Below are 25,882 nucleotides of genomic sequence, written 5' to 3'. Positions count from 1 at the left end.
GTAAATGTGTTTTTTGTTCTAATCATGAATCGCTTTGTAAAACAAGACCTGATAGGGTTAAGGTTAAAGTTATGGTTAGAGTTAATGTTAGGGATAGGGCTGGAATGGACGGCTGGAGCCTCTCCTCCAAGTGTGTGTTACTGCCGCCATCAGCATTCTGTTGTATTCTGTTGTATGCTTTTCTCTGTAAGCGCTTCGAGCCTGTACTTTTTTGCTTTAGCTGAGTAATGAAGTTGAATCAGTACTTTAACTTTCACTGGAACAATAGTATTTTTACTTCTACTTAAGTGGAGAATGTCTGATCTTTTGCCAACTCTGGCCGTCTCTCAGTCTTGGAATACCCACTTGTTGTCCAGCGGTGTCCTGGGAATATGGGAACTAGACAGACTGGGGAAACAATGGGAGGAGACACAAAGATGGAATCACTTTTACCATCTTTTATGTATTTGCTGGTCGTCTTATTTCTTCTATTTTGCAAGCACAGTGTTGCAATCATTGTCTTTGTGGTACAATGACACAGGTAGAATGCAGGTGTTTTCATGTAACACGATGCCAGAAAGATGAGTAATGTGTTTTGAAGAGAAGATAAAACATCATGTTTGAACAAAGATAAGCAGCAGACACGTCTGTGTGTGAGTTGTTCAGGTTCAGTAAGAAGGTAATATGCCTGCAGAATTTGTAATTCTTATGAAGATATTGCTTGTACAATAAATAAAATCCCTTTAACTTCTTCTGGAGAGTGTCTTTATATATTTAGTCATTTTGGGGCGATCCTTTATTTAGTAGTAACTCTAGTCGGGGATATATATCAGAGTTTACTTTCAGATATGAGCATTGTGTTTCCTGTGGATGAATGAATGAATTATTTATTTATGTAATTTTTGAAAGACTGGCTCATGTAAAATCTCTGAAAGTATGACAAAGCTCTCCTGTTACACTTTATGGACACCTGAGCGTCACCATGAGGGCCTGTCTTTATTCACTTTATTCACTGAAATCCACTTTTATAATGAATTCACAGTAATCACTGACACCTTCAGAGCATTACATTCATTAAAGACGTCTTCTACACCTACTCTTCCAGACGACCGACACATGCTTCAACCACTGCAGGTTAACCAGCCACTCATCAGTAAAGCAAAAACTAAATGTAAATGTCCTCATGTGGAAAAGACTGAAACACAACTCCCATATATCACTAATGTAACAGATCCATTTAGGGAGAGTGAGAACACTAGGCTGGATGTGTTTTAATGCAGGAACATTCATCATGTCTTCAGTTCAACAAATCATTTACATTGAATATGTGAGCTGGATGGTTACACGACACAATGTGATTGTCAACAATAACTGCAATGAACGCTGGTTTGAGGGCGGAGTCAAGGAGGCCATTTACGTGAAAAGGGAAAGACCCTCTCTGAATCAAGGAGGGGGCCTAAGGGTACATCTGTCACCATCTTACAATGCTGTGATTGCAGCCGTTCTCCAACTCTCTGTGAATGGTACTCAGGACCATTGATCAGTGGTTGTTGATCAATGGTCATGAGAATTTGCATAATCATGATTAAGGAACTGACCTCCCAGCCCATTGTTCCTTCAGTCGGCTGGTTTCTCTGACTGAAAACGCTACGTCCAGAAGAACAGAATCAACTTTTGGAGATTTACTTCCCTGATGATTGAGCACGCATCAAGACCTTTTAATCAGGCCAACAAATATCTTGTACTCAATTTTAGCAGCAGCCATTGTGACACTGATGATAAAACTTGTGTAAAAGTGCGAAGCTGTAAAAAAGTAATTATAAAAAAGCGTTTTTGTAGCTGAATGTTACTGGATAGCTGTTTCATCTGTAACACATCAAAATAACCTGCTAAGGTTTAATAGGCTATAAGGAACACACTCACTTCCTGAGCCCTGGGCAATAAGAGATGTTTTGTGTTTTATGATTTATTGATATGTTTGATCCTTTCTGAGCTGCGTTAATGAAGCAGTCATTAGAGCACCATGTCCGCTATAATAGTTCTGTAGTTTGATGCTTGAGTCGTTGCAGACTTGTTGAAACTCCCTCACCCGTCAAAGCAGCGTCTTTGTTATTCGAGTCCAGCAGATGGCAGTGTTTCACTGTCTGACGGCTGTCTGAAGCTTCAGCTGGATTATCCGTTTTCATGTTTGATTAGAGGTTTGTGTGTGTGTGTGTGTGGGTTTTTAGCCACGAGTTGTCCACGATAAAGCATATTGAATGGCCTGTCTAATATTGTTAGAATTCTCCTTTGGGTTAGTTTCATTACTCAATCGGGACATTTATTTGGAAAAAGAAAAAAAGAGGGAAAAAAAAGAAAAAAAAAGAAAAGAATTAAAAATAAATAAATCCTCATAGTTTACATTTACAAATATCAATACTGAATGTTACGTCCCTCTGCAGCTTCTAATCGTCTCAGTGTTTTCAGCTGGTGCTAATTGGCCACACCTAGTCAGGTGTGGATAAAAGCATACCTGAGGCAAGCTTCCCGGCAGTGCACTAGTCTTTGCCTTGGTGGCACCAGCCATTTTAGCCAACCTGGTTTTCCATTTTAGGATGAAACCTCTTCTCACCCACACTCTGCTATTCATCTCTGTTTTTATGTTGCGGCTTTTGAGCCGGGTCGTAACACTGAAGATTACAAAGATCAACATTAAGACCAGTCTGTGCATTCAAAGCAGTGACAGAAAAGAGTGTGGGGCATTAACCCCCACTCACTTCACAGTTCACGTTCACAGCGAGCTTCGTCGAAATTTACAATGAGACCCTGAGGGACCTTGTGTTCACCGGCAAGTCCAGCAAGAGCCCTGAGCATGAGATCCGCAAGACAGCCAGCAACGAATTGACAATCACTAATCTCACCTATGAGCGGGTCTCCAATGAGGATCAGGTACAGCAGACAGACATCTGTAGCTCAGAACAAATTAATTTCAAATCTGCTGACAAATTGTTACCAAACTTTGAAAATACATCAAACTTTATCGATGCTCTATGTTTTAAAACGTTCCCTCGTCCTCTCAGGTTCTCCGTCTGATTGCTTTGGCCAATCAGAATCGCTCCACTGCCCAGACAGCCCAGAATGACCGCTCGTCTCGCTCCCACTCAGTCTTCCAGCTGGATATTGAGGGAGTTAATGCCGGCAGGGATGTCAAGTGCAAATGTATCACACTGGAAGTACCAGCATCAGGAATGTGGCTTCTTCTTTTTGGATCTATAATATTTAGTCTGGTTAGTTATTGTTACTGTAACCAGTGCAAAATCTGCTCTGATGACTCAACGTTAATGTTTGAGCCCCTGAGCGCTAAAAGAAGTGTTTTGTAAAGTATTAAAACTACCTTTAATGGAAGGAAAAACGGATCACTGCTTCCTATAAGAGTTGGTTTTCTCTGTGTGTGTAGCCACTCTGTGCCTGGTGGACTTGGCTGGCAGTGAGCGAATGGTGAAGAGCCAGTCTCAGGGTGACCGTTTCAAAGAGATGACCGCCATCAACAGCTCACTGTCCAACCTGGGCGTCGTTATCGCCGCTCTGGCCAAAAAGGTCTGCAGCTGCAGTTTCTGTAGTCTTAGATGTCACACCTGCTTTCTTTACATTTACAGTATTAATGATTTTTTTGGCCTTTGTGTTCCAGGAGACTTACGTAGCTTACAGGAACTCGAAGCTCACGTACCTCCTTCAGGGATGTTTGGGGGGAAAACGGCAAAACGTGAGTTTGTTGACATCACAAATCTTTATAATGACGACACATAAAACTGAAGGAATTTATCCCCAAAAAATATTTAACAGCGTTTGATCTCATCACTTCAGATTGTGACTGTTTATTCTTTGGCACTAATTTTGGATGTCTTTATTTGCAGCTTGATGTTTGTTAACATTGCTCCGGAGCCCGACAGCTTTGGGGAAACTCTGAACTCATTGAGGTTTGCCAGCAAGGTCAGTGCAGTCTTGTTTCCAGTGTTCATTGGACAGAGTACATTAATGATGTCCTTACATCAGCTGTTTATGGTAAACCAAAGCCATACTCCATATTGTTAAGGTTCGGTCGAGTTAGGGAAGAGAAGAAAGCAAGCCCAAGTCGAAGTAGGTGTCAAAAATAGTGATCTTTATTACACTCTGTGCACAAGAGTGGGAAAAGACAATTTGCAATCGAATCCTCTCGTCAACTGAAGCATCAGTCTCCTTATATTGCCTTTATGACATCACAGTTGGATCTTTACTGGAAATGATCTCAAATGATAACAATTCCCCGCCTATCCCAAAGTTTTCCCTTATATAGACATCAACTGCTACTCTTAAGAGAAAAACAAGTGTGTATTACATTGTGCATTTTGTGAAAGTGTATTTATCAGAAAAACTGTCCTCAGATGACCCTCCTATTATTACTAAGTGTGTAGGTGACCGTGCGTGTGTTACATAAGTGCGTGCATGTAAGCAGAGACCGGCGTACGTGCAGAACCACACGCAGGCCTCCCAGGCCCAACAGGACTGGTGGGTCTAAATGGTGTGACTGCTCTAACGTGCAACAACTTTATATAAACAGTCAGTGTGCATTAATATTTGCTCAAAGTAACACAGATGTAATTAAAAGATTATACTGTCAACAGATTCAACAATGGCAAATGAATAATCAATGATAACTGATTGTGAGAATACAAAATAAAATATCTCCTGATCACACTATATAAATCCCAGCAGGAAGCATGTTTTAATAGTGTGATTTGGCCATCTGAACATGCTACCTATATAAATCCCAGCAGGAAGCATGTTTTAATAGTGTGATTGGGCCATCTGAACATGCTACCTATATAAATCCAAGCAGGAAGCATGTTTTAATAGTGTGATTGGGTCATCTGAACACGCTACCTATATAAATCCCAGCAGGAAGCATGTTTTAATAGTGTGATTTGGCCATCTGAACACGCTACCTATATAAATCCCAGCAGGAAGCATGTTTTAATAGTGTGATTTGGCCATCTGAACATGCTACCTATATAAATCCCAGCAGGAAGCATGTTTTAATAGTGTGATTGGGCCATCTGAACATGCTACCTATATAAATCCAAGCAGGAAGCATGTTTTAATAGTGTGATTGGGTCATCTGAACATGCTACCTATATAAATCCCAGCAGGAAGCATGTTTTAATAGTGTGATTGGGTCATCTGAACATGCTACCTATATAAATCCCAGCAGGAAGCATGTTTTAATAGTGTGATTGGGTCATCTGAACACGCTACCTATATAAATCCCAGCAGGAAGCATGTTTTAATAGTGTGATTTGGGCATCTGAACATGCTACCTATATAAATCCCAGCAGGAAGCATGTTTTAATAGTGTGATTGGGTCATCTGAACATGCTACCTATATAAATCCCAGCAGGAAGCATGTTTTAATAGTGTGATTTGGGCATCTGAACACGCTACCTATATAAATCCAAGCAGGAAGCATGTTTTAATAGTGTGATTTGGGCATCTGAACACGCTACCTATATAGATCCCAGCAGGAAGCATGTTTTAATAGTGTGATTGGGCCATCTGAACATGCTACCTATATAAATCCCAGCAGGAAGCATGTTTTAATAGTGTGATTGGGCCATCTGAACATGCTACCTATATAAATCCCAGCAGGAAGCATGTTTTAATAGTGTGATTGGGTCATCTGAACATGCTACCTATATAGATCCCAGCAGGAAGCATGTTTTAATAGTGTGATTGGGTCATCTGAACATGCTACCTATATAAATCCCAGCAGGAAGCATGTTTTAATAGTGTGATTGGGTCATCTGAACATGCTACCTATATAAATCCCAGCAGGAAGCATGTTTTAATAGTGTGATTGGGTCATCTGAACATGCTACCTATATAAATCCCAGCAGGAAGCATGTTTTAATAGTGTGATTGGGTCATCTGAACACGCTACCTATATAAATCCCAGCAGGAAGCATGTTTTAATAGTGTGATTGGGTCATCTGAACACGCTACCTATATAAATCCCAGCAGGAAGCATGTTTTAATAGTGTGATTGGGTCATCTGAACATGCTACCTATATAAATCCCAGCAGGAAGCATGTTTTAATAGTGTGATTGGGTCATCTGAACACGCTACCTATATAAATCCCAGCAGGAAGCATGTTTTAATAGTGTGATTTGGGCATCTGAACACGCTACCTATATAAATCCAAGCAGGAAGCATGTTTTAATAGTGTGATTTGGCCATCTGAACACGCTACCTATATAGATCCCAGCAGGAAGCATGTTTTAATAGTGTGATTTGGCCATCTGAACACGCTACCTATATAGATCCCAGCAGGAAGCATGTTTTAATAGTGTGATTGGGCCATCTGAACATGCTACCTATATAAATCCCAGCAGGAAGCATGTTTTAATAGTGTGATTGGGCCATCTGAACATGCTACCTATATAAATCCCAGCAGGAAGCATGTTTTAATAGTGTGATTGGGTCATCTGAACATGCTACCTATATAAATCCCAGCAGGAAGCATGTTTTAATAGTGTGATTGGGTCATCTGAACACGCTACCTATATAAATCCCAGCAGGAAGCATGTTTTAATAGTGTGATTTGGCCATCTGAACATGCTACCTATATAAATCCCAGCAGGAAGCATGTTTTAATAGTGTGATTTGGTCATCTGAACATGCTACCTATATAAATCCCAGCAGGAAGCATGTTTTAATAGTGTGATTGGGTCATCTGAACACGCTACCTATATAAATCCAAGCAGGAAGCATGTTTTAATAGTGTGATTTGGCCATCTGAACACGCTACCTATATAGATCCCAGCAGGAAGGATGTTTTAATAGTGTGATTGGGCCATCTGAACATGCTACCTATATAAATCCCAGCAGGAAGCATGTTTTAATAGTGTGATTGGGCCATCTGAACATGCTACCTATATAGATCCCAGCAGGAAGCATGTTTTAATAGTGTGATTGGGTCATCTGAACACGCTACCTATATAAATCCCAGCAGGAAGCATGTTTTAATAGTGTGATTGGGTCATCTGAACATGCTACCTATATAAATCCCAGCAGGAAGCATGTTTTAATAGTGTGATTGGGCCATCTGAACACGCTACCTATATAAATCCCAGCAGGAAGCATGTTTTAATAGTGTGATTGGGTCATCTGAACACGCTACCTATATAAATCCAAGCAGGAAGCATGTTTTAATAGTGTGATTTGGCCATCTGAACACGCTACCTATATAGATCCCAGCAGGAAGCATGTTTTAATAGTGTGATTGGGTCATCTGAACATGCTACCTATATAAATCCCAGCAGGAAGCATGTTTTAATAGTGTGATTGGGTCATCTGAACATGCTACCTATATAAATCCCAGCAGGAAGCATGTTTTAATAGTGTGATTTGGTCATCTGAACATGCTACCTATATAAATCCCAGCAGGAAGCATGTTTTAATAGTGTGATTGGGTCATCTGAACATGCTACCTATATAAATCCCAGCAGGAAGCATGTTTTAATAGTGTGATTGGGTCATCTGAACATGCTACCTATATAAATCCCAGCAGGAAGCATGTTTTAATAGTGTGATTTGGCCATCTGAACATGCTACCTATATAAATCCAAGCAGGAAGCATGTTTTAATAGTGTGATTTGGCCATCTGAACACCCTACCTATATAAATCCCAGCAGGAAGCATGTTTTAATAGTGTGATTGGGTCATCTGAACATGCTACCTATATAAATCCCAGCAGGAAGCATGTTTTAATAGTGTGATTTGGCCATCTGAACACCCTACCTATATAAATCCCAGCAGGAAGCATGTTTTAATAGTGTGATTTGGCCATCTGAACACGCTACCTATATAAATCCCAGCAGGAAGCATGTTTTAATAGTGTGATTTGGGCATCTGAACACGCTACCTATATAAATCCAAGCAGGAAGCATGTTTTAATAGTGTGATTGGGTCATCTGAACACGCTACCTATATAAATCCCAGCAGGAAGCATGTTTTAATAGTGTGATTTGGCCATCTGAACACGCTACCTATATAAATCCCAGCAGGAAGCATGTTTTAATAGTGTGATTGGGTCATCTGAACACGCTACCTATATAAATCCCAGCAGGAAGCATGTTTTAATAGTGTGATTTGGTCATCTGAACACCCTACCTATATAAATCCCAGCAGGAAGCATGTTTTAATAGTGTGATTTGGCCATCTGAACACGCTACCTATATAAATCCCAGCAGGAAGCATGTTTTAATAGTGTGATTTGGCCATCTGAACATGCTACCTATATAAATCCCAGCAGGAAGCATGTTTTAATAGTGTGATTGGGTCATCTGAACACGCTACCTATATAAATCCCAGCAGGAAGCATGTTTTAATAGTGTGATTTGGTCATCTGAACATGCTACCTATATAAATCCCAGCAGGAAGCATGTTTTAATAGTGTGATTGGGTCATCTGAACATGCTACCTATATAAATCCCAGCAGGAAGCATGTTTTAATAGTGTGATTTGGCCATCTGAACATGCTACCTATATAAATCCCAGCAGGAAGCATGTTTTAATAGTGTGATTGGGTCATCTGAACACCCTACCTATATAAATCCAAGCAGGAAGCATGTTTTAATAGTGTGATTGGGCCATCTGAACATGCTACCTATATAAATCCCAGCAGGAAGCATGTTTTAATAGTGTGATTGGGTCATCTGAACACGCTACCTATACAACGGAGCCATTAACCACGTAAGGTAGCATATTCTGATAAGTTAGCACGGATTGATAGACAAGACTATAAATTTACGCTACGGTAGGATGTTTTGACAGAACACCTTTTCTCGTCGCCAACATTTTTCTTTTGTTAAGCTTACTGTTAACAAGGCATGGTAAATGAACAGTAAACCTTGCCTGATGACTAATCTTCCCGTTTCCCTCTCATTGATTTATTTGGGTTGTCATGGCAGAAGTATTAAACGATGCCTTTTATTAGAACATAAGCATTTAAATGGAGTAATTGTATTTGAATTAGTTAAATATGAGTGGGCAACTCTGACCATGACAAGACTGCATTTGCTCTAAAGAATTAATAAAAAATTTAGACATATTGTTGTCATTATTTTTACTCTTCAATTTTATGTGTTTTTTCTTTAAGATGGTATCAGAAGTTGCTCCTCCACCATGAAAAAAACCATCTGCATATATTCTTTCACTACATCCACGATTCTCCTCTGTGGTCTTCCTCATTCATCCTGTTTGGAGCTTAATGTTCAACATCCTTTATCTGTTAAAATTACAGAAGGAGAAGAAAGTAATCATCAGAGCAGGAATCATGATAAATGATAAATAGATTACCAGTACATACAAACATAACACTTGCATAATTTCTCTGATAACGCTGCATTGGATGGGTTTATTAACTGTGGGCTGAAATTGTACTACAGTCTGCTGGTGAGGAACTTTTTTGAGTGTTGAATAAAATGTCCTCCACAATCTGTATATGAATTGTCATTAAAACCACAGAGATTCTTACTTATAAAGGAAAGAAAAGTGGGACAATGCCCATCAACATATAGTGTATATTTTCTGAAACATTACAAAGATGCAGGTAATTCTGGGTTCACCTGAATTACAGATTAGACTGGTGGACAAACAGAGATGTTGTGTACAACTGGTGACAGCATCAGTGACAACAAATTAATCAGCGAGGCTGGAAGCAGAATTAGGAGGCGTCAGAGTCAGCGAGGGTCAGAGATCGACGAACAAATTGCCCACCTTCATGGATAATGCATCCCCCTCAGAAGGATTCAAAATTAGGCCACGAAGAACAGTTCAGGAAACCTATTTTGTTTCGTCTGTGAAACTGTATAAATAAAATGTAAATTATGTTAAAGGCAAACACATTTGTAAGCCATAAGAAACAAACATGCTTTGCAATATACCTTCAAACATCTGTATAGATTTGATACATTATTTATTAACTGAATTTGCTAACATGTCTTACATAGTGAGTGTGTCACGGCTGCCGAGGCGAGCCGTGCGGAATAAATGAGGATCCAATCACAGGCAGTCGTGGAGAAGTGAAGGTGATTTATTGAACACAAAAAGAATGTGGACAAACAGCAAACGGGGCTCGAACTAAACTAAACTGGGAAACAACTAAACTACAGAGCACAATCCTGATTGAAAACGAGCAGAGGAGAATGACGATGAAAAGCACGGAGAAGGCACGGTGGATACACTGAGTAATACAGACGAACCGGCAACATGCAGGAGAACACACAGGGCTTAAATACACACACACCAGTAATCAGGGGATGAGAGACAGGAGGGCAACACAGCTGGGAGAAATCAGAGCTGATGGGACAGGGGAAATGTAAACTGAACATACTCACATCAGACAGAGACCTTCACAATAAAACAGGAAACTCAGACACGGGGAACCAAACAAGACACAGATCTAAACAGACAGCTTCACAAACAGATGGGGTGACACCATAGACAGACAGAGACACAGACTCAAAGGCAGACCGAATATCACACATAGAACTCAAACAATAATAATAATCATCATCATCATAATAAACTAGAAAATGATAACTAAAAGCACTGGGTCACTGACCCAGGACCATGACAGAGTGTTTCTTTTACTGATGATATTTCAATGATATGTATTTTTTATGACTAAATAATGCTCTATCGAACACCTGGCAATAACAGCAGGTGTGGCAATTTTGTAATTTGTTGTTTAAATTTGATATTATTGTAGGCAGTATATTTTCTTAGCCTTTGTCATACTCATGCTTAACCCTCTCAGGCTCAAATTAAGTTTTTGTTGCTAATGCACAAAAGAATACCTGCAGTGGTACTTCTGAGTAAAAAACTCATGAAATATGTATGTGGGGTGATCAGGTTGTTAGCTTTTAACTGTTGCATATCTGCAACGCCTGCCTTGAGAGGGTTAACAAAGCAATCTCAGAAACCGTACAGTAATCTTGGGTGTGTGGGGGTCACCCAGAGTCAGAATCTAGTGAGATATCAGTGTCACCTCTTACAGTTTTCCTGTAATCTGAGCTCAAATATGAGAAAATATAGAGTACAGTACAGTAAATTGGGTAAATTTTACTGTTAATTTTCTCTGAATCGTACAGTAATTTGGGCTGTGGATCACAGGGTGGAGTGGAAAAAGTGGAAAAGTGGAGATGAACCAAAACTGGGAGTGGATTGTGAAGTACAATAGTGTCAGGACCAGAGTTGGTCAAGTTACTTGAAAAAAGTAATCAGTAACTAATTACTGATTACTTCCCCCAAAAAGTAATCCTGTTACTTTACTGATTACTTATTTTCAAAAGTAATTAATTACTTAGTTACTTTTTAAAAACACGATTTACAACCTGAATAGGTGATAAAGCGATAGATCTTTCAGCCCAATTCTACTTTTTCTGCATAATTCATCATATAAAATGTAATCAAATGGAAAAGTCTCTCTTTTTAAAACTTGTTTTATTAGTTTTAATCTTTTAACTTTATGCATCAAGCAAAAATTGAATTATATGTAACATTCTCTGACTGGAAGAAATTTGTTTAATATTTAAACTTATTTTCTGCCCATTCCAGCACATAAAATAAAATATTTTTTGTGTTTACACTCACTCTTTCAAATAGATGCAAGTAAAACACAGCAGAAAATAAATAAAATCAAAGACTAGCGGTCCTTTGGCTCTATTTTCACCTGTAAAGCAGGAGTAGGGTAGGCGGAGGTTTACCCTGGTGCAGGTGTGCCGCGGTCAGTTGAAGAATCCGCGAGTTTCTCTGTGACTTTCCCATTACGTCGTAGCGCACTCGGTGCTTGCTTGGAAGTTTAGGGGGTTTTTTCGCCGTAAAAAGAAGTTTTCTTCCCACGCACAACGGACACTAATGTTTTTGTCACTTTTTATGGAATCAAACTCAAAGTAAGGTCAGTACTTCCACGCTTTAAACGCTGCACGCTCATATTCTCTCCCGCACTCGATATATTATCCATTGTTGATCTGCACACAGCTGTTGTCACGGACGTTGCACTTGCTTACGTCACTGTCATGAGACATTCTCGCAAAAAAATCACTGTTTTAGTAACGCAGCGTTCCTACGGGAAAGTAACGGTAATCTAATTATCGTTTTTGCAATAGTAATCCCTTACTTTACTTGTTACTTGAAAAAAGTAATCGGATTACAAGTAACGCGTTACTGCCCATCTCTGGTCAGGACACAAAAGACTGCATTTCTAAGCCAGTCGGCACCCGTACCGTAATATGCATAAGAATAGTGCAACAACATTTTAGGTGCGGCTAGCTTGACTGTGTCTTCGTAAGTGAGGGCTCACTTGACCACGGTCAAATATGGTGCTGGAGAAACAAACTACAGAGAACTTCGTAAAGAGAGTATTGAGTGCTTTGGCGATGTAAATGGACTGGTTCTTATATAGTACTCAAAGCACTTTAAAGAACTTGCCTCATTCAGGTGTACGCAAGCACTTTTCTCTGTAAGCACTTTCTGTGTAATGTTCACACACATTCGGAGAGCAACTCTGCGTTGGTATCTTGCCCAGAGATATTTGGCATGCAGACGGGGATTGAAGCACCTTCCTCTACTACCTGAGCAAAGCCACCCCATGTTCGTCTGTGCACAGATTTCTTTCAATACAGTATTATCACAATTGTGCAAAAATACAGGCATGAAAGCTTAAAGTGCGCGATCACAATAAAGGTGACGCTCAGAGACTGACTGAGTGATCTGAGAACTCATCAGCCCTCATCACTGCCTTCACTTACTTGCTGCTATGGGTGCAGGAATAACATAGTTATGCAGTTATCTGGGACTCTCCACCATTTGACCTTAGAACTGAAGAAGCTTCTCGGATGAGAGGTGAAACGTCTTCAAGTAACTTAAAGAAGTCCAGACGCTTTTCTTTACAAGCTCCTTTGACCAGTTATGCAGTTACTTTCTCAGTCTGCTAGAGCCTCCACTTGAACGCAAGAACCTTCATTTATCTTCTCAAACGGAATTCAAAATGTTTTTTACAAATTGAAGGATTAAGATATAAATCGCAGAAGCATCGATCCACACATTCAAAGAAGAACAACCCAACAAACTCTTCATAAAACTCCAAGAGATATGAAAATCTTTATTTCTGTCTATTCTGTGTTGTTAATAACATCACATCTTCACATAGTAGCAAAAACATATTAAACAAACATTAATCTCAACATGCATACTGTACTTCAAGTTTCTCTCATGGAAAGGCCAGTGTTACTTTTATAGTATCCTTTCCATAAATATCATAAATATCTTTACCCATGTAGTGGAATTATTTTATTTTTTCATTTTAGTTAACAAGTATAATGTGACCACATTCACTTTTTATCAGGACAAGCTACACCACCACGGTGGTTAGCATACAATAACACTGCCTTGTTCTCAAAGCTTCTTGCTAACTGTACTTTTTTCTGAGATGTTCTCTTTAAGTAAGGATACTGAAAGTGTAAGCAGTGTATACGGTCACATCACGTGCTTAAGGTTGTGTTAGCACTGATAATTCCTTCACAGTTCTTTAAAGATGCTGAAGTCATCATATCAGCTGTAAATGCAGTGCTGCTGCTGTCCTTACGCTATACTTTCAAGCATCACACTTTCTTACTGACCAGTTTATTTCCACTTTTTATGCTCTAGTATGGTGTGACTGAATGAAGTCAGCAAACCAAATTCTGTCCATCTGACGATGAGAAGAAACTTGCATGAAATGGGAAGAATGAGATGAAGATGGCTCCTATGCTTTAGACGTGGCACTGTTTCTGCCATTGTAAGTACGCTAATGCTTGAAAGATCCATTAAAAGTCTGACACTTCACTCTTCAGCTGGAGCGTCCATCAAGTTTTACATTCCAGGTTTCCTCGTTGGGATTACGACTCAGACGATGATGTGAAAAATTAGTTATTACATTAAACCCATAAAATCAACACTGGCAAAAAAGCCGTGCACTTCACAGAGCAGCTTTCTATGGCCGAGCAGCTCCTGCAGGTGTAAGGTGTAGGTGTCACAGCACTCTGGTCCAAAGAGGTTATGTGCAGCATGCAGACAGAAAATGGCTTTACAGAATATGACTGAATGTTGAGGCACCAAAACACACTCAGTCTGCCCCTCAGTCTGATCAAGAAGAAAACCTGACTGAGCGCTTCATAACATCAGTACGATGATGTCCCAGAGGCCATGTTCAGGTTATTCTCCCGTCCACACTGAGCGGGCGGATCAGTGGAGTCTGCATTAGCTTTAACAGAAAGGTCTGATTTAAGCAGGTAAGCTGAATAGACAAGAAAAGCTAGAAAGCTTTATCAACTATAACCCCAGCGAGGACCTTGACAGGTGTCTTGTGTACAGGTGAAGGCTGGACAGTCAGCAGGATACCTTCCTAACATTTGTCATTCCCAGCATTGAACCGTTTCCTGGCACAGCCTCAGTGAAACAGAGCATCGTTTCCACCCCACAGTTACAGACAGGCTGTGCTTTTCTTTGGTAACACCGTCGAATGAGCCCCGTGTCCTCTCTCAGTAGCTGCTTTCGTGTCCTGTCAGGATGTACAGGCTGCTCAGTGCTGACGGGTCATCAGTCGGTGTGCTCTGAAGGATGATGTCTCTGCACATTGTCAGCAAATGAGAAGGAGATGAGTTGTAAAGGAGAGCCAGAGAAAGGCAGTACTAACCTAAAGCCAGTGCCTCCACCTGCTTCTACTCCTCCCACCTCTAGTACTAACACTACTCTACTGATACTACAACCACTGTAGTTTGACTTTAATGCTACACACTGGTACAGTACTGGTACACTTACTGGAGTTTTACTCCTGTTCCTGCTCATCACCACGCCTACTACTTTTTTAAACTTTATGATAAGTGTGAACATTTACACACCAGCATACAAACAAGTTTAAAGTAGAAAAAAGGAAGCAAAGAGCTGAGAAATACATAAAACATAACACAGAAGAAAAAGAAACCTTTGCAGGGATTCCTTCTACACCCAGTTTGAGTAAAAACTAACTGAAACACAAGGAAAGAAGATAAGATCAACTAAAATAAGGGTTGTATAATAATACTTAGTACTGGCAGCCAGCAGCGCTAAGCCTCAGCCTCCCAGTAGACACACCTATGGTACCGATTTAAAATCCTACATGTCTTTGTTCTCAGGTTATCACGTTCACAAACTTTGGTGTCCACGCTATTTGCCTGCCAGGCTGACAATGATTTAGATCACAGAAACATTTTTAAGCTGTTATTCCTGGTTTCACAGTGGAAAACTCCGGGTAACGTCCATTATCTTTGCTCCTGTATAAGACTTTCCTGAATGCTGAGGTTTGGTCTTCCACATGAAATTCAGTACTTTTGTTTCAGTTTCATTAATGATGCATTGATTTTGGACATCGATGTAATACATATGTGATACACGACAGTCTTTGAGTCCGTCCTTCTCATATATAATCCCACTGTTTTTGCACTTCAGATGATTCCAGTAATGACTGATTTAAAAAAGAAAAGTGAAATATTTCTAATGAACTCACCACGATTCTTATTACAAACTTCATTAAGAGCTGCTGGATCAACAGGGGTGTCCTGGATTTGTTAGTAATATAATATAGTAATATATTATTATTAGTTTTAATTATTTAGTCAAAAATCAATTCCAGACTGCTCTGAGCAACATGCTGCAGCGAGAGTCCTGACAGGGACTAGAAACAGAACATTTATTGGCTCCCTGTTTTATCCAGAATAAAAGATTCAAAATCCTCACATAAAAGGTTTTGAATAATCAGCCCCTGTCTTATCTTAATGACCTTATAGTACCATATCACCCCATTAGAGCACTTCGTTCCAAGTATTTAAAAGTAAAATGGGAGCCAGACCCTTCGGTTTCCAGGCCCCTCTTGGTAAATGGTAAATGGACCGGTTCTTATATAGTGGTTTTCTACTCTGAGCACTCAAAGCTTGCCTCATTCACCCGTTCACACCCATTCATACTCTGACGGATGCACCGAAGAGCAACTTTCATGCAGGATATCTGGCATGTAGACGGGGAGTAGGTGACCTGCTCCCCCACCTGAACTACAGCCACCACTTCTGTGGAACCAGCTTCCAGTTTGGGTTTGGGAGACAGACACCCTCTCTACTTTTAACATTAGGCTTCAAACTTTCCTTTCTTCCCTGAATCCTCCCTTAGTTAGCCTAAGTCTAGGCTGCTGGTGGGTTCCCGTGATGCACCAAGTGTTTCTTCTTCAGTCGCCCTTTTCACTCACTATCTATTTAAACACCTCTCTGCATTCAATCATTAGTTGAGAATATTCTCTGGCTCTCTTCCCCAGATTGTCTTTGTCCCGTCTTCCTCCTCTCACCCCCCCAACCAATCGCAGCAGATGCCCGCCCCTCCCCCAGCCTGGTTCAGGTTTTCACCTGCTAAAAGGGAGTTTTTCACCTTTGTGCACCATAATTGCAGGGCCTTTACCTTACAATATACAGTGTCTTGAAGTGACTATTGTTGTGATTTGGTACTAGCATAAAGAAAATTAGCACTAAGGAAAGTAGTTTTCTGTACAAAGTGTCAGGTAGACGGTAGTTGGTAACTTTAATGGCTGTTTTTCTTTGGAGGGCTGCATGCAAACACATAGGCTGCATTTCCTAAATCCTTGGATCTGAGTAACCAACAGAACAAACACTCTAGTGTGACTCCTGCTTTAATGCTACCATTAATGCTAGCAGTATTCATGCTACTTCCACATGCTACTCTGAAAATCACTTCCAGGTCTATTAACAATAGTATCAAGAAAAATACTATCCTGATTACTTCTGATGTACTAGGATTACTAGTTTCTCACAGTGATTGATAGCTCTTGTCAGCATACAGTTAACATACCTGTTTGTTCCCAGAACTCTGAACACACGACTCTCATCTGTAATTTCTTGTGTTACCTGCACATAAAGTGAAAATTCACATGTGTAATGACTTAGAACTAATATGATAAGCACATGATACGAGCTCAGCCAACGTTGGATGAATTTACTAGTTCATCACCTCATCTGAATGGAAACTCCTCCCTTTGAGGCCATGCTTCCAGAACGCCAGCACACTATCCTGCAAGCAGACTGACAGAACAGGAGGTGTCACTCAGCTTTCAGGACACACATCAGCTCTCATTCACTTTGTTTGTCACATCATCATTTCTACCTAGTGTTTCAATGGGGAAGTCAAAGACTATTTCTGCAGCCAGCTGTCTGGATGGAAGTCCTTGCAGGTTCACGATCTTTACAGTTCCTGTCCAAACAGTACACAGATTGAGAATGAGCATGAAAGACATTTGAAGGATTCACAATATGCGAGGGGACTTACTTTCCAAGGTGATGAGAACAGTGTCTCGGTCCAGCTGGGTTACCTGCACGACTCTGAGTGCTCCACTATCTCCTGATGCACGGAAAGAAGGAAGCTTGTTGCAACAAGTTGAAGCTTGAAGCTTCAGGAAGTCAGCAGAGACACGCAGAAACGGTCCTACCTGGCACTGGAACAGGAGCGCCGTTCAGCTCTATAATATCAAACCTGAGCTGTTGGCCGGTTGGTGGTTTATCATTACTACAGTCTCTCACTCCAACACACAGCTGAGAAGAGAATCTGGGAGTCTGATGGCGAGTTGCTGTGAAACAGTCACCAAGGAAAACAAAAAAAACTAAATAAATTCTCATGGATGGTTAAGTGATGCTTGTTAAACCTGAGCTGAACCTGTTCATACAACCGTCAAAAACAGCACAACAGAATTCTTGTATGATTATTAAATCTTGAGATTAAAGATAAACCGATGCCATCCATCCATCCATCCATCCATCCATCCATCCATCCACCCGTCCATCTGTTCGTCCAAACATCCACCCACCCATCCATCCATCCATCCATCCATCCATCCATCCATCCATCCATCCATCCACCCGTCCATCCATCCATCCACCCGTCCACCCATCCGTCCATCCATCCATCCACCCACCCACCCATCCCTCCATCCATCCATCCATCCATCCACCCATCCATCCATCCAGCCGTCCATCCATCCATCCATCCATCCATCCATCCATCCATCCATCCATCCATCCATCCATCCATCCATCCATCCCCTAACTGCACGTCTTTGGACTGATGCCACTTTTCCATAATGTTGTGGCACAGGCGTGTTTCTCCAAGCAGCACTGTGTTAGGACTGCAGACAGGCTTAACACAGAGCTCTGTTCTCACAGTACATACATTATCGTTATGAAATGTGCGAGACATTCACAAAAAAACTGTCAATTATCTGTGCTATGTGATCTAATGGTGCATGCTGGCGTTGAACTGTGTGCTGATAACACTGTTCCTGTAGCACAGAAAACACATGGTAACCATTCAGTTACACGAGCTTGGACCCAGAGAAGGTGCTGTTGGTGTTTTTGGACGGCGTTTATACAACGTTTCTTTTATTTAGTCTCTAAAATCTTGTTGGGCTTGAATAAAAAGTATGCATATGTTATTAAAAAAAATCAATTACATTCTTCAGCTTCAGATTTTGATATGCTGTCTGTCTACTTTTATGTAATCCAGGTCTAATGGCTGGTTTGCATTGTGGAAATAGGGTTAGAGTTAGAAAGGAAGGCATTTATTCAGGTGGCAAGTTCGACATATCTGTACAAACCTTTAGATGCATGAACTTTTGAAGAGGCTCATACCACAAGAGTAAAACCAGGCCAGATGGGACAGCCCCGCACAGATATGTACTATCTGTGTATGGGTTTCTTGCTGAAACAGAGAGAGCAGGACTAAGTGTCTGCAGTTGTTCTCCGTGAACAAACAGACTGACCAGAGTAACTCGGCATTGCTTACCTACACTGCACCTCCTACAACCTTTAGTGTCAGGAATCTTTACAGATATGGTAAACTTTCTGTGGCCAACAGAGAATATCCAGGTCAGAACAAGCAGACAAAATTGGGTTTACAGTATCCTCCTTCCTCAAAATCAAGTGGTAGCATCATACATGACATTATTAACACTGCTGCACCTACAGCTCCTGTTTCCCTGCATCTGTGATGGCGTGTCGTACCTGAGACTGATCCGCTCAGTGAGGCGGTTGGTGCTGAGCGACAGGCTGCTGTGTTTCTTGTGCAGATGTCCTTTCTGTTCAAACAGAGCTGGCAGGCTGTGCGAGTAAAGCTGGGCCGACTTGCCTGCAGGATGGAGCCTTTTTAGAGCAGCATATTATCGAGTGGACACAATGTTCTCCATTTGTGTCACGCTGTTTGTTACCTGATACGGACATCAGCACATTGTTCAGAACATATAGCCATATACATCGCTGAGGGAGGAGCTGTGGGGAAAAGACAAGCAGTTCACTGAGACTTCAAACATCCAGCTTCAGTCATCAGACTGTTCCAGAAACATCATTTCCTGGTTTTCAGTGCTCCTCCTTTCATCAGGAGCTGCACTCCTTACTCAGGTTTTTCAGGGTGATGCGATTAATGACTTGCACTTTTTTGTTATTACTTGCATTTTTACACAATGCTCTTCTACTCTGACTGACACTTTCAACTACCAGCTTGACCGCGCATCACTCTTTTCTACCTCAAAACGACCAGTTACACATGTCTGCATGAATTCTGCACGCACGTTTGCACTACAAGCCGCACACAAACACGTGCGCACATCCATGATTTACTCCAAACCTAACTTAACCTTCGGCGCTTTTTAACTTTCAACCCCTTCAGTGGAAACATTGGGAGAAGTTTGCCAATGTGGTATTATAATATTATTTTATGCCACGTTAGACCCCTAATTGAAGATTGTGAATTATTATGTAGTTTTAGTTTGCATTATTCTCCTGAATTAGAAGAAGGTGATAACTATTGCATTTGTTAAACTGATTTGCATTACATTAGACTGCTGATTTATTGTGAATGAATGATATTGTTTCATGATGCATTATACTGCTGAGTTATAAGAAATACTGTTCGCAGAAAGTCATCGCCTTATTTGTCTGATTAGAAGAGAACAGAACATGCTGGAGTTTTCTGCCCCATCTCAGCAGGAGCAGATAAACAGGGAGCCAAGGTCGTAGCTTAGGCGCTGTGTGAGAGAAAGCATGTGAATGTTTAGGCTTTTATGATAAGGTGGGGGCCACTAGAGGCTATAAGAGTTTGATCAATGCTCCACCATTTTGAGATCTGATGCTGTCTGTGTACGGTGTCCATCTCCCACGCGTGTGATCATTAAAATCATCGTTTGACTCAACCCGGTCGGACCAGTGTTGTTATTGTGGTTTTTCCTCTTGTATCCATCCCCAATATTTGAATCCGTAACACCATCAAACTCGTCGTTGGAGGGGAGAGGGAGGGGAAACAGGAGGACAAAGGATGGCGGGAACAACTGAGCTGTAGTGCTTTTTTTTTTTTCAACTGTGCAATATTTGCAATATTGTTTTATATTCGACCTTTTTTGTGGGGCAAATAATATTGACACCAGTCATTTTGTGTTTTTCTGAAATTATTCTGTTATTGTGTACAAAATATTAAAAAAATTCAGCTATATATGTTGATGCATGCTTTTATTACCAGTCGCATTGATTGCTGTAACGCCCTGCTCTCTGGTCTCCCCAAAAAGAATATATCACCCTTACAACTTTTACAAAACTGCAGCTCGTGTGCTGACGAAGACCAGAGGGTGGGCCCACAGTACACCGGTTTTAGAATCGCTGCATTGGCTCCCCGTGTATTTCAGGATCGATTTTAAAGTTCTTTTATTGGTTTTTAAATGTCTTAATGGTCTGCTTCTCTCAATGACTATCGCCCTGTAGCCCTCACCTCAGTAGTGATGAAGTGCTTTGAACGCCTGGTCAGAGACTTCATCATTTCTTCACTACCAGACACACTGGACCCACTACAGTTCGCTTACCGTCCAAATCGTTCCACAGACGATGCCATCTCTCATCTCCTCCACACATCACTCACTCACTTGGACACTAGAAGGGGGAATTATGTTAAAATGCTCTTCATAGACTACAGCTCTGCATTTAATACCATAATTCCCTCCACACTCACCACCAAGCTGGAGCATCTGGGACTCAGCTCATCTATGTGTCAGTGGATCTCCAACTTCCTAACTGGCAGACCACAGGCAGTAAGGATGGGCGGACATGTCTCAGCCTCCACCACTCTCAGCACTGGAGCCCCCCAGGGGTGTATTCTGAGCCCCCTGCTGTACTCTCTGTACACATATGACTGCGTGGCCACTACCAGCTCCACCACCATCATCAAGTTTGCTGACGACACCGTCGTGGCGGGCCTGATCTCTGATAACAACGAGACGGCCTACCTGAAGGAGATTAGGAATCTGGAGAACTGGTGCCAGAGGAACAACCTCCTTCTAAACGTCAGTAAGACAAAGGAGCTGATAGTGGACTTCAGCACTAAGCAGGAGAGGAACTACCAGACCCCTGTCATCAACGAGTGCCCAGTGGAGAGAGTGGACAGCTTCAAATACCTCGGAGTTCACATCACGCTGGACCTGTCATGGTCCTGTCACATCAACACCGTGGTGAAAAAGGCCCGACAGCGTCTCTACCACCTCAGACGCTTGAGAGACTTCCAACTGCCCTCCAAGGTGCTCAGGAACTTTTACTCGTGCACCATAGAGAGCATCCTGGCGGGAAACATCTTAACCTGGTTCGGGAACAGCACCATGCAGGACAGACGAGCTCTACAGAGGGTTGTGCGGTCAGCTGAGCGCACCATCCGCTCCGAGCTCCCTGACCTGCACTCAATCTACAGCAGGCGGTGCTGGACCAAGGCCAGGAAGATCGTGAAGGACCTCAGCCATCCCAACAACAGACTGTTCTCTCTGCTGAGGTCAGGAAAGCGATTCCGCTCCCTGAAGACCAACACAGAGAGACTGAGGAGGAGCTTCTTCCCGCAGGCGATACGGTCTCTCAATCACACCACCACACAGTACTGACCCACACATATAGTTCTTACACACACACTGGACTTTCTGGACATTGTTTTCACTTCATCACTTAAATCACTTTAAGCATATTTGCACTGCACAAGACATAATGTGGATTGCACAACACTGGTCACTATATTCTTCATTTCCAGTTAATACTTGTACAGCTGCTGTTATTGTGTATATATTTATTTATTTATATTTCTTCATACATTCTTATATAGTTCTATATTGTGTATTTTGTTGTACAGTTATTTTATTTTCAACTTTAATTTATATATTTTATCTTATTCTCCCAGTTAAATTTACCCTTCATTCTAATTTGTGTTGTACAGTTATTTCATTTTTAACCTTAATTTATATCTTATTCCCTCCTAGTTAAATTTACCCTTTTTAATTTTTCCTATTTATTTCCTATTTATTTCCTTTTTTTTTTTTCTTTAGGTCACGAGCAGTTGTCCAAGCATTTCACTGCATATCGTACTGTGTATGACTGTGTGCGTGAAAAATAAAATTTGAATTTGAATTTGATTTGGGCCGTCTTATCTCTCAGATCTGCTTTTACCATACGAACCCTCGCGGACCTTGAGGTCCTCTGGTACTGGCCTTTTGACTGTTCCCAAAGACAGCACGCATACTCACGGAGAGGCAGCTTTTCAGTGGTATGGTCCTCGTCTGTGGAACAGCCTGCCGGAGGAGCTCAGGGCCGCAGAGAACGTACATGTTTTTAAGAACAGGCTCAAGACCACCTTTTTAATTTATCTTTCACCTAACGTTTATTTATTTTATGCTTATTTATTCTATCCTGTTATTCTATTTATTAATTTAGGTTTTACCTAATATTTATTGATTTTATTCTTACTCATTTTTTATCTTCTTACTATTTCTATTGTATCCCGTTCTTATTTACTTCATCTTTTTACCCTGTATATATCCTATTGTGACATATCTCCAGTGTTTCCTCGGAGGGGGCTCTCTGCACCGGGGCTGTGATCGACCGTGGCTGCTGGGGCTCTGGGGGTCCTCTCAGCCTGGCTGGGGGGGGGGATATGGGTGCATTCATGATTGTTTATGTTAATGAGAGTGTGGGGGGTTAGTTGGAGGGCGGGGTGGGGTGCTTTTAACCATGTAAAGCACTTTGTGCTACTTTTTTTGTATGAAAAGTGCTTTATAAATAAAGATTGATTGATTGATTAATTTCCCAGCTTTGGTCATTATATACAGTATTTTGGAGACAGAGAGTTACAGACTCTCTCCCAGACCACGGACTCATAATACAAGTCAGAGCTTTATAAAAAAAAAAAAAAGTTGTGTTTTCTAAATTGGAGTTCAAGTTATTTGTACTTCCAATAGTGTTAACATACTACACAGGTCATGAACAAGATTTCTTTTACATTTTCATTGTAAATGGGCTGAAGCAGTTCATTAAAAGTAGTCTAACATAAATGTAAACGCTGTAATTTGATTATTTTAATAAACCATGAAACTTGGATGGATTCGATGCCGGTGTGACCACAGTGCACACGTCTGCTGTCGCTCACAGTGGTCCAAGGAACCGCTCAGGGAGTTTGTGTGTTCGCTCAGACACCTGAAAAATTAGAGGGAACATTGGGCCTCTGACATTCAGTACCCAGTTATTAAAATGTTAAGTGTAAATCATCCGCAGCCCACAATAGCAGCTGAATTTACTACGATTTCAGATCTTTTTACACGTCAATAAGAAACCACCGATGTGTAAAACAGGCTGACAACAGAATGACGTAAACCACACTGCTGCAACTGTGCAGCTCTCAGGTTTTATCTATTGTTTCTCTGTGTGGCCAGCAGGGGGAGGTGTTTTTTTTTTTTTTTTTAATATTAATGAAAACATTTTTCATGAAAGTTGCAAATTTGTTATCTGTTTTTATGACATTTTTCACTGTGGATTACAACAACATCAACATTAGAAAATGAAATACATTTATAGTAGGTGATCATTAATCACTATTATTGGCACTATTAAAGGGCCCCAAAAATCAAACTTTGCTTAGGGCACCACGGAGGGCCAACCCTTTTTACACTTCAACGATTGTACACAAAATACAATCATCCATCCTTCTATCTATTTATTTTTGTCCACTTATATAATTCAGCATCACAGGGAAGCTGGATCCCAGTTGTTTTTCACAGAGGGCCAAGCAGTGGAGGGAGCTGCCGACCTCCCAGCAATACATGTAAAAGCTTTATTTTATGCTGACTCTGGTCATCTTTATCTATCATAAAAATTTGAAACACGTAAGTGTGGCAAATATGCAAATAGCTAAGAAATCAGGTTGGGGTAAATCGTTTCTCACTGCACTTCTGTTAGGCGACTGAATAAAAACACAAAGTCAGCAGTCTGGCTATGAATGTCTTTAATGTTTCCAAGATCAGAATCACATCAGGGTGTACAACCTCACCCCTGGCGCCGTTGCCCACCTCTCAATTTTAAATACACGTAGACATTGAGGGCTACCAGGAGGGGCTATGCGCTTACCTGCTGCTGAGTAATTGCATATGAGAGCATGAGGGTGGGAATGGATGTTTGTATCTGTGTGTGCCTGTTTGTCTGTGTCCATATGTCAGGTCGGGTATCAGACGCCAACTCTCTGGGGACATCTCAGGCCCTCCAAGGTATGGAGGCCTATCTCCCCCCACCACTCCCCCTGCCAGTGGCAGACGCCTTCAGACATCGGTGCATTGGTGGTTCTTTGTGTCTGGGGATGGGCATCCAGGTACTGCTTGTCGGGGCCTGGAGCCTGGGGCTCGCTCGGGCTCCTTCAGGGTGGGGTGCCTTTGGCCTCTCAGCCTGGGGCTCGGTCACTCTGGCACAGCTGGCTGCCGGCGGAGCTCACGGGCACGTCACGTTTAAATCATGCTTTTTATCTGTTTTTGTTTTCTGTAAAGAACTTGGGATCACCTTGTGGTTGAATTGTGCGATATAAATAAACTTGCCTTGCATTTTGGCTGCTACCTCAAAGCACACTGTGCGCTGTCGATCTTACGTGCTGCACAATAATATTCAATATTTAGTATTTACAGTTATATTCACATAGATCATCGCGGTGATGTTGTTTATTATATTGCTCTCTTTTGTTTGCTTGTTTTCTCTTTTTTCTTTCTCAACAGGTGATCCAGGTGATTGATAGATGGACTTTTTGTCTGTTTGTTTTGTTGGCTTGGACAACTTCCTACCAGACCCGTGGAAGTGGAAGCTTCAGTGAAGAAAGATTCCTGCTCCCAGCTGTTCATTGGCTCGGCATTTTAAACCCCTAAAGGGTCACCTGGCCTGTAAATAAACAGGGCCAATAAAAAAAATCACAAGAATAATACAAAAATTTCAGCCAGTTTATCTTAATACATTAACTTATTCTTGTGTACACAGTAATTCATAAATAAATAATGTATATTATCAATAAAGATTGATCTAAACAGTTTAACTGCTATGTGCAGATAAAGGTTGCATAGCTTTAAAACATTTGCTATCCAGCAAATATCAGTCAAACTCAACACAAAGGTAACACAACAATAGTTCAAATTGTTTGGACCGGTGATCCAAATCAACTGGCGTTGGTCAAACAGATGTGTGGTAGACTTACTTTGAAGGAGCTGCTACCGACAAACCAGCAAATAAACACCAAATATTTCATCTGTGACATTTGTGAGGTTTCCTCAAACACACTCCGTCAGTCTTGTTGCTGTTGAACGACAAACTATTTAAAAATGTCGCGGGTTTACCTGGTCATATTCTCATTCACGGGGCGCTCGCCAAAACAAAAGCAAACCATTAACACCACGCCGATGCTGTTCACAGGACAGCAAGAGTAACGATCAGGAGCATC

General features: G+C 41.1%; 6 protein-coding genes across 7 annotated transcripts in view; 4 read left to right on the top strand and 2 right to left on the bottom strand.

Annotated features, from left to right (window-relative positions):
- The window catches only part of LOC146634600 (protein NLRC3-like), a 720,577-nt gene that overhangs the window by 280,268 nt on the left and 414,427 nt on the right, over window positions 1–25,882 (top strand). The gene's annotated exons all lie outside the window — the stretch shown is intronic.
- Window positions 1–25,882, top strand: part of LOC146634610 (protein NLRC3-like) — a 218,654-nt gene that overhangs the window by 109,422 nt on the left and 83,350 nt on the right. The window lies entirely within an intron of this gene.
- LOC146634613 (protein NLRC3-like) overlaps window positions 1–25,882 on the top strand; it is a 152,276-nt gene that overhangs the window by 109,421 nt on the left and 16,973 nt on the right. The window lies entirely within an intron of this gene.
- LOC146634616 (carboxy-terminal kinesin 2-like) lies at window positions 512–4,241 on the top strand. Its single transcript, XM_085349630.1, has 7 exons — window positions 512–520; window positions 2,743–2,907; window positions 3,039–3,177; window positions 3,416–3,555; window positions 3,647–3,729; window positions 3,873–3,948; window positions 4,140–4,241. The coding sequence occupies exons 1-7, from the start codon at window positions 512–514 to the stop codon at window positions 4,239–4,241; spliced, it is 714 nt and encodes a 237-aa protein (XP_085205756.1).
- On the bottom strand, window positions 13,978–17,631 carry LOC146634615 (mitogen-activated protein kinase kinase kinase kinase 2-like; the record flags this gene model as incomplete). The annotated part of the gene is made up of 6 exons (XM_085349618.1): window positions 13,978–14,665; window positions 16,928–16,983; window positions 17,087–17,157; window positions 17,240–17,326; window positions 17,402–17,473; window positions 17,562–17,631. Coding segments are annotated over 6 exons (444 nt in total), but the record flags the coding sequence as incomplete, so codon positions are not given.
- Window positions 17,649–19,353, bottom strand: LOC146634614 (mitogen-activated protein kinase kinase kinase kinase 2-like). Its single transcript, XM_085378267.1, has 5 exons — window positions 19,332–19,353; window positions 19,129–19,252; window positions 18,911–18,969; window positions 18,723–18,826; window positions 17,649–17,699 (listed from the first exon to the last, which is right to left on the bottom strand). Exons 1-5 carry the CDS (start codon window positions 19,342–19,344, stop codon window positions 17,649–17,651), a joined length of 351 nt encoding a protein of 116 aa, XP_085234393.1. The 5' UTR covers window positions 19,345–19,353.

Source organism: Diplotaxodon limnothrissa, linkage group LG3, assembly GCF_057381915.1.
Source record: "Diplotaxodon limnothrissa isolate DT_005_m linkage group LG3, D_limnothrissa_male_GT1.1, whole genome shotgun sequence".
Lineage (NCBI taxonomy): Eukaryota > Metazoa > Chordata > Actinopteri > Cichliformes > Cichlidae > Diplotaxodon > Diplotaxodon limnothrissa.
The sequence above is the reverse complement of the archived record's forward strand: the minus strand, read 5'-3'. Positions and strand labels throughout refer to the sequence as shown.

Coding starts and splice junctions, on each gene's coding strand:
- LOC146634616 (XM_085349630.1), top strand. Junction 3,730..3,872: donor AAACGGCAAAACGTGAGTTT/GTTGACATCACA, acceptor CTTTATTTGCAG/CTTGATGTTTGTTAACATTG. Junction 3,949..4,139: donor CATTGAGGTTTGCCAGCAAG/GTCAGTGCAGTC, acceptor TCTGTGCACAAG/AGTGGGAAAAGACAATTTGC.
- LOC146634614 (XM_085378267.1), bottom strand. Junction 18,970..19,128: donor ACTGAGCGGATCAGTCTCAG/GTACGACACGCC, acceptor TGTTGGCCACAG/AAAGTTTACCATATCTGTAA. Junction 17,700..18,722: donor AAAAGTTCATGCATCTAAAG/GTTTGTACAGAT, acceptor ACTGTTTCACAG/CAACTCGCCATCAGACTCCC.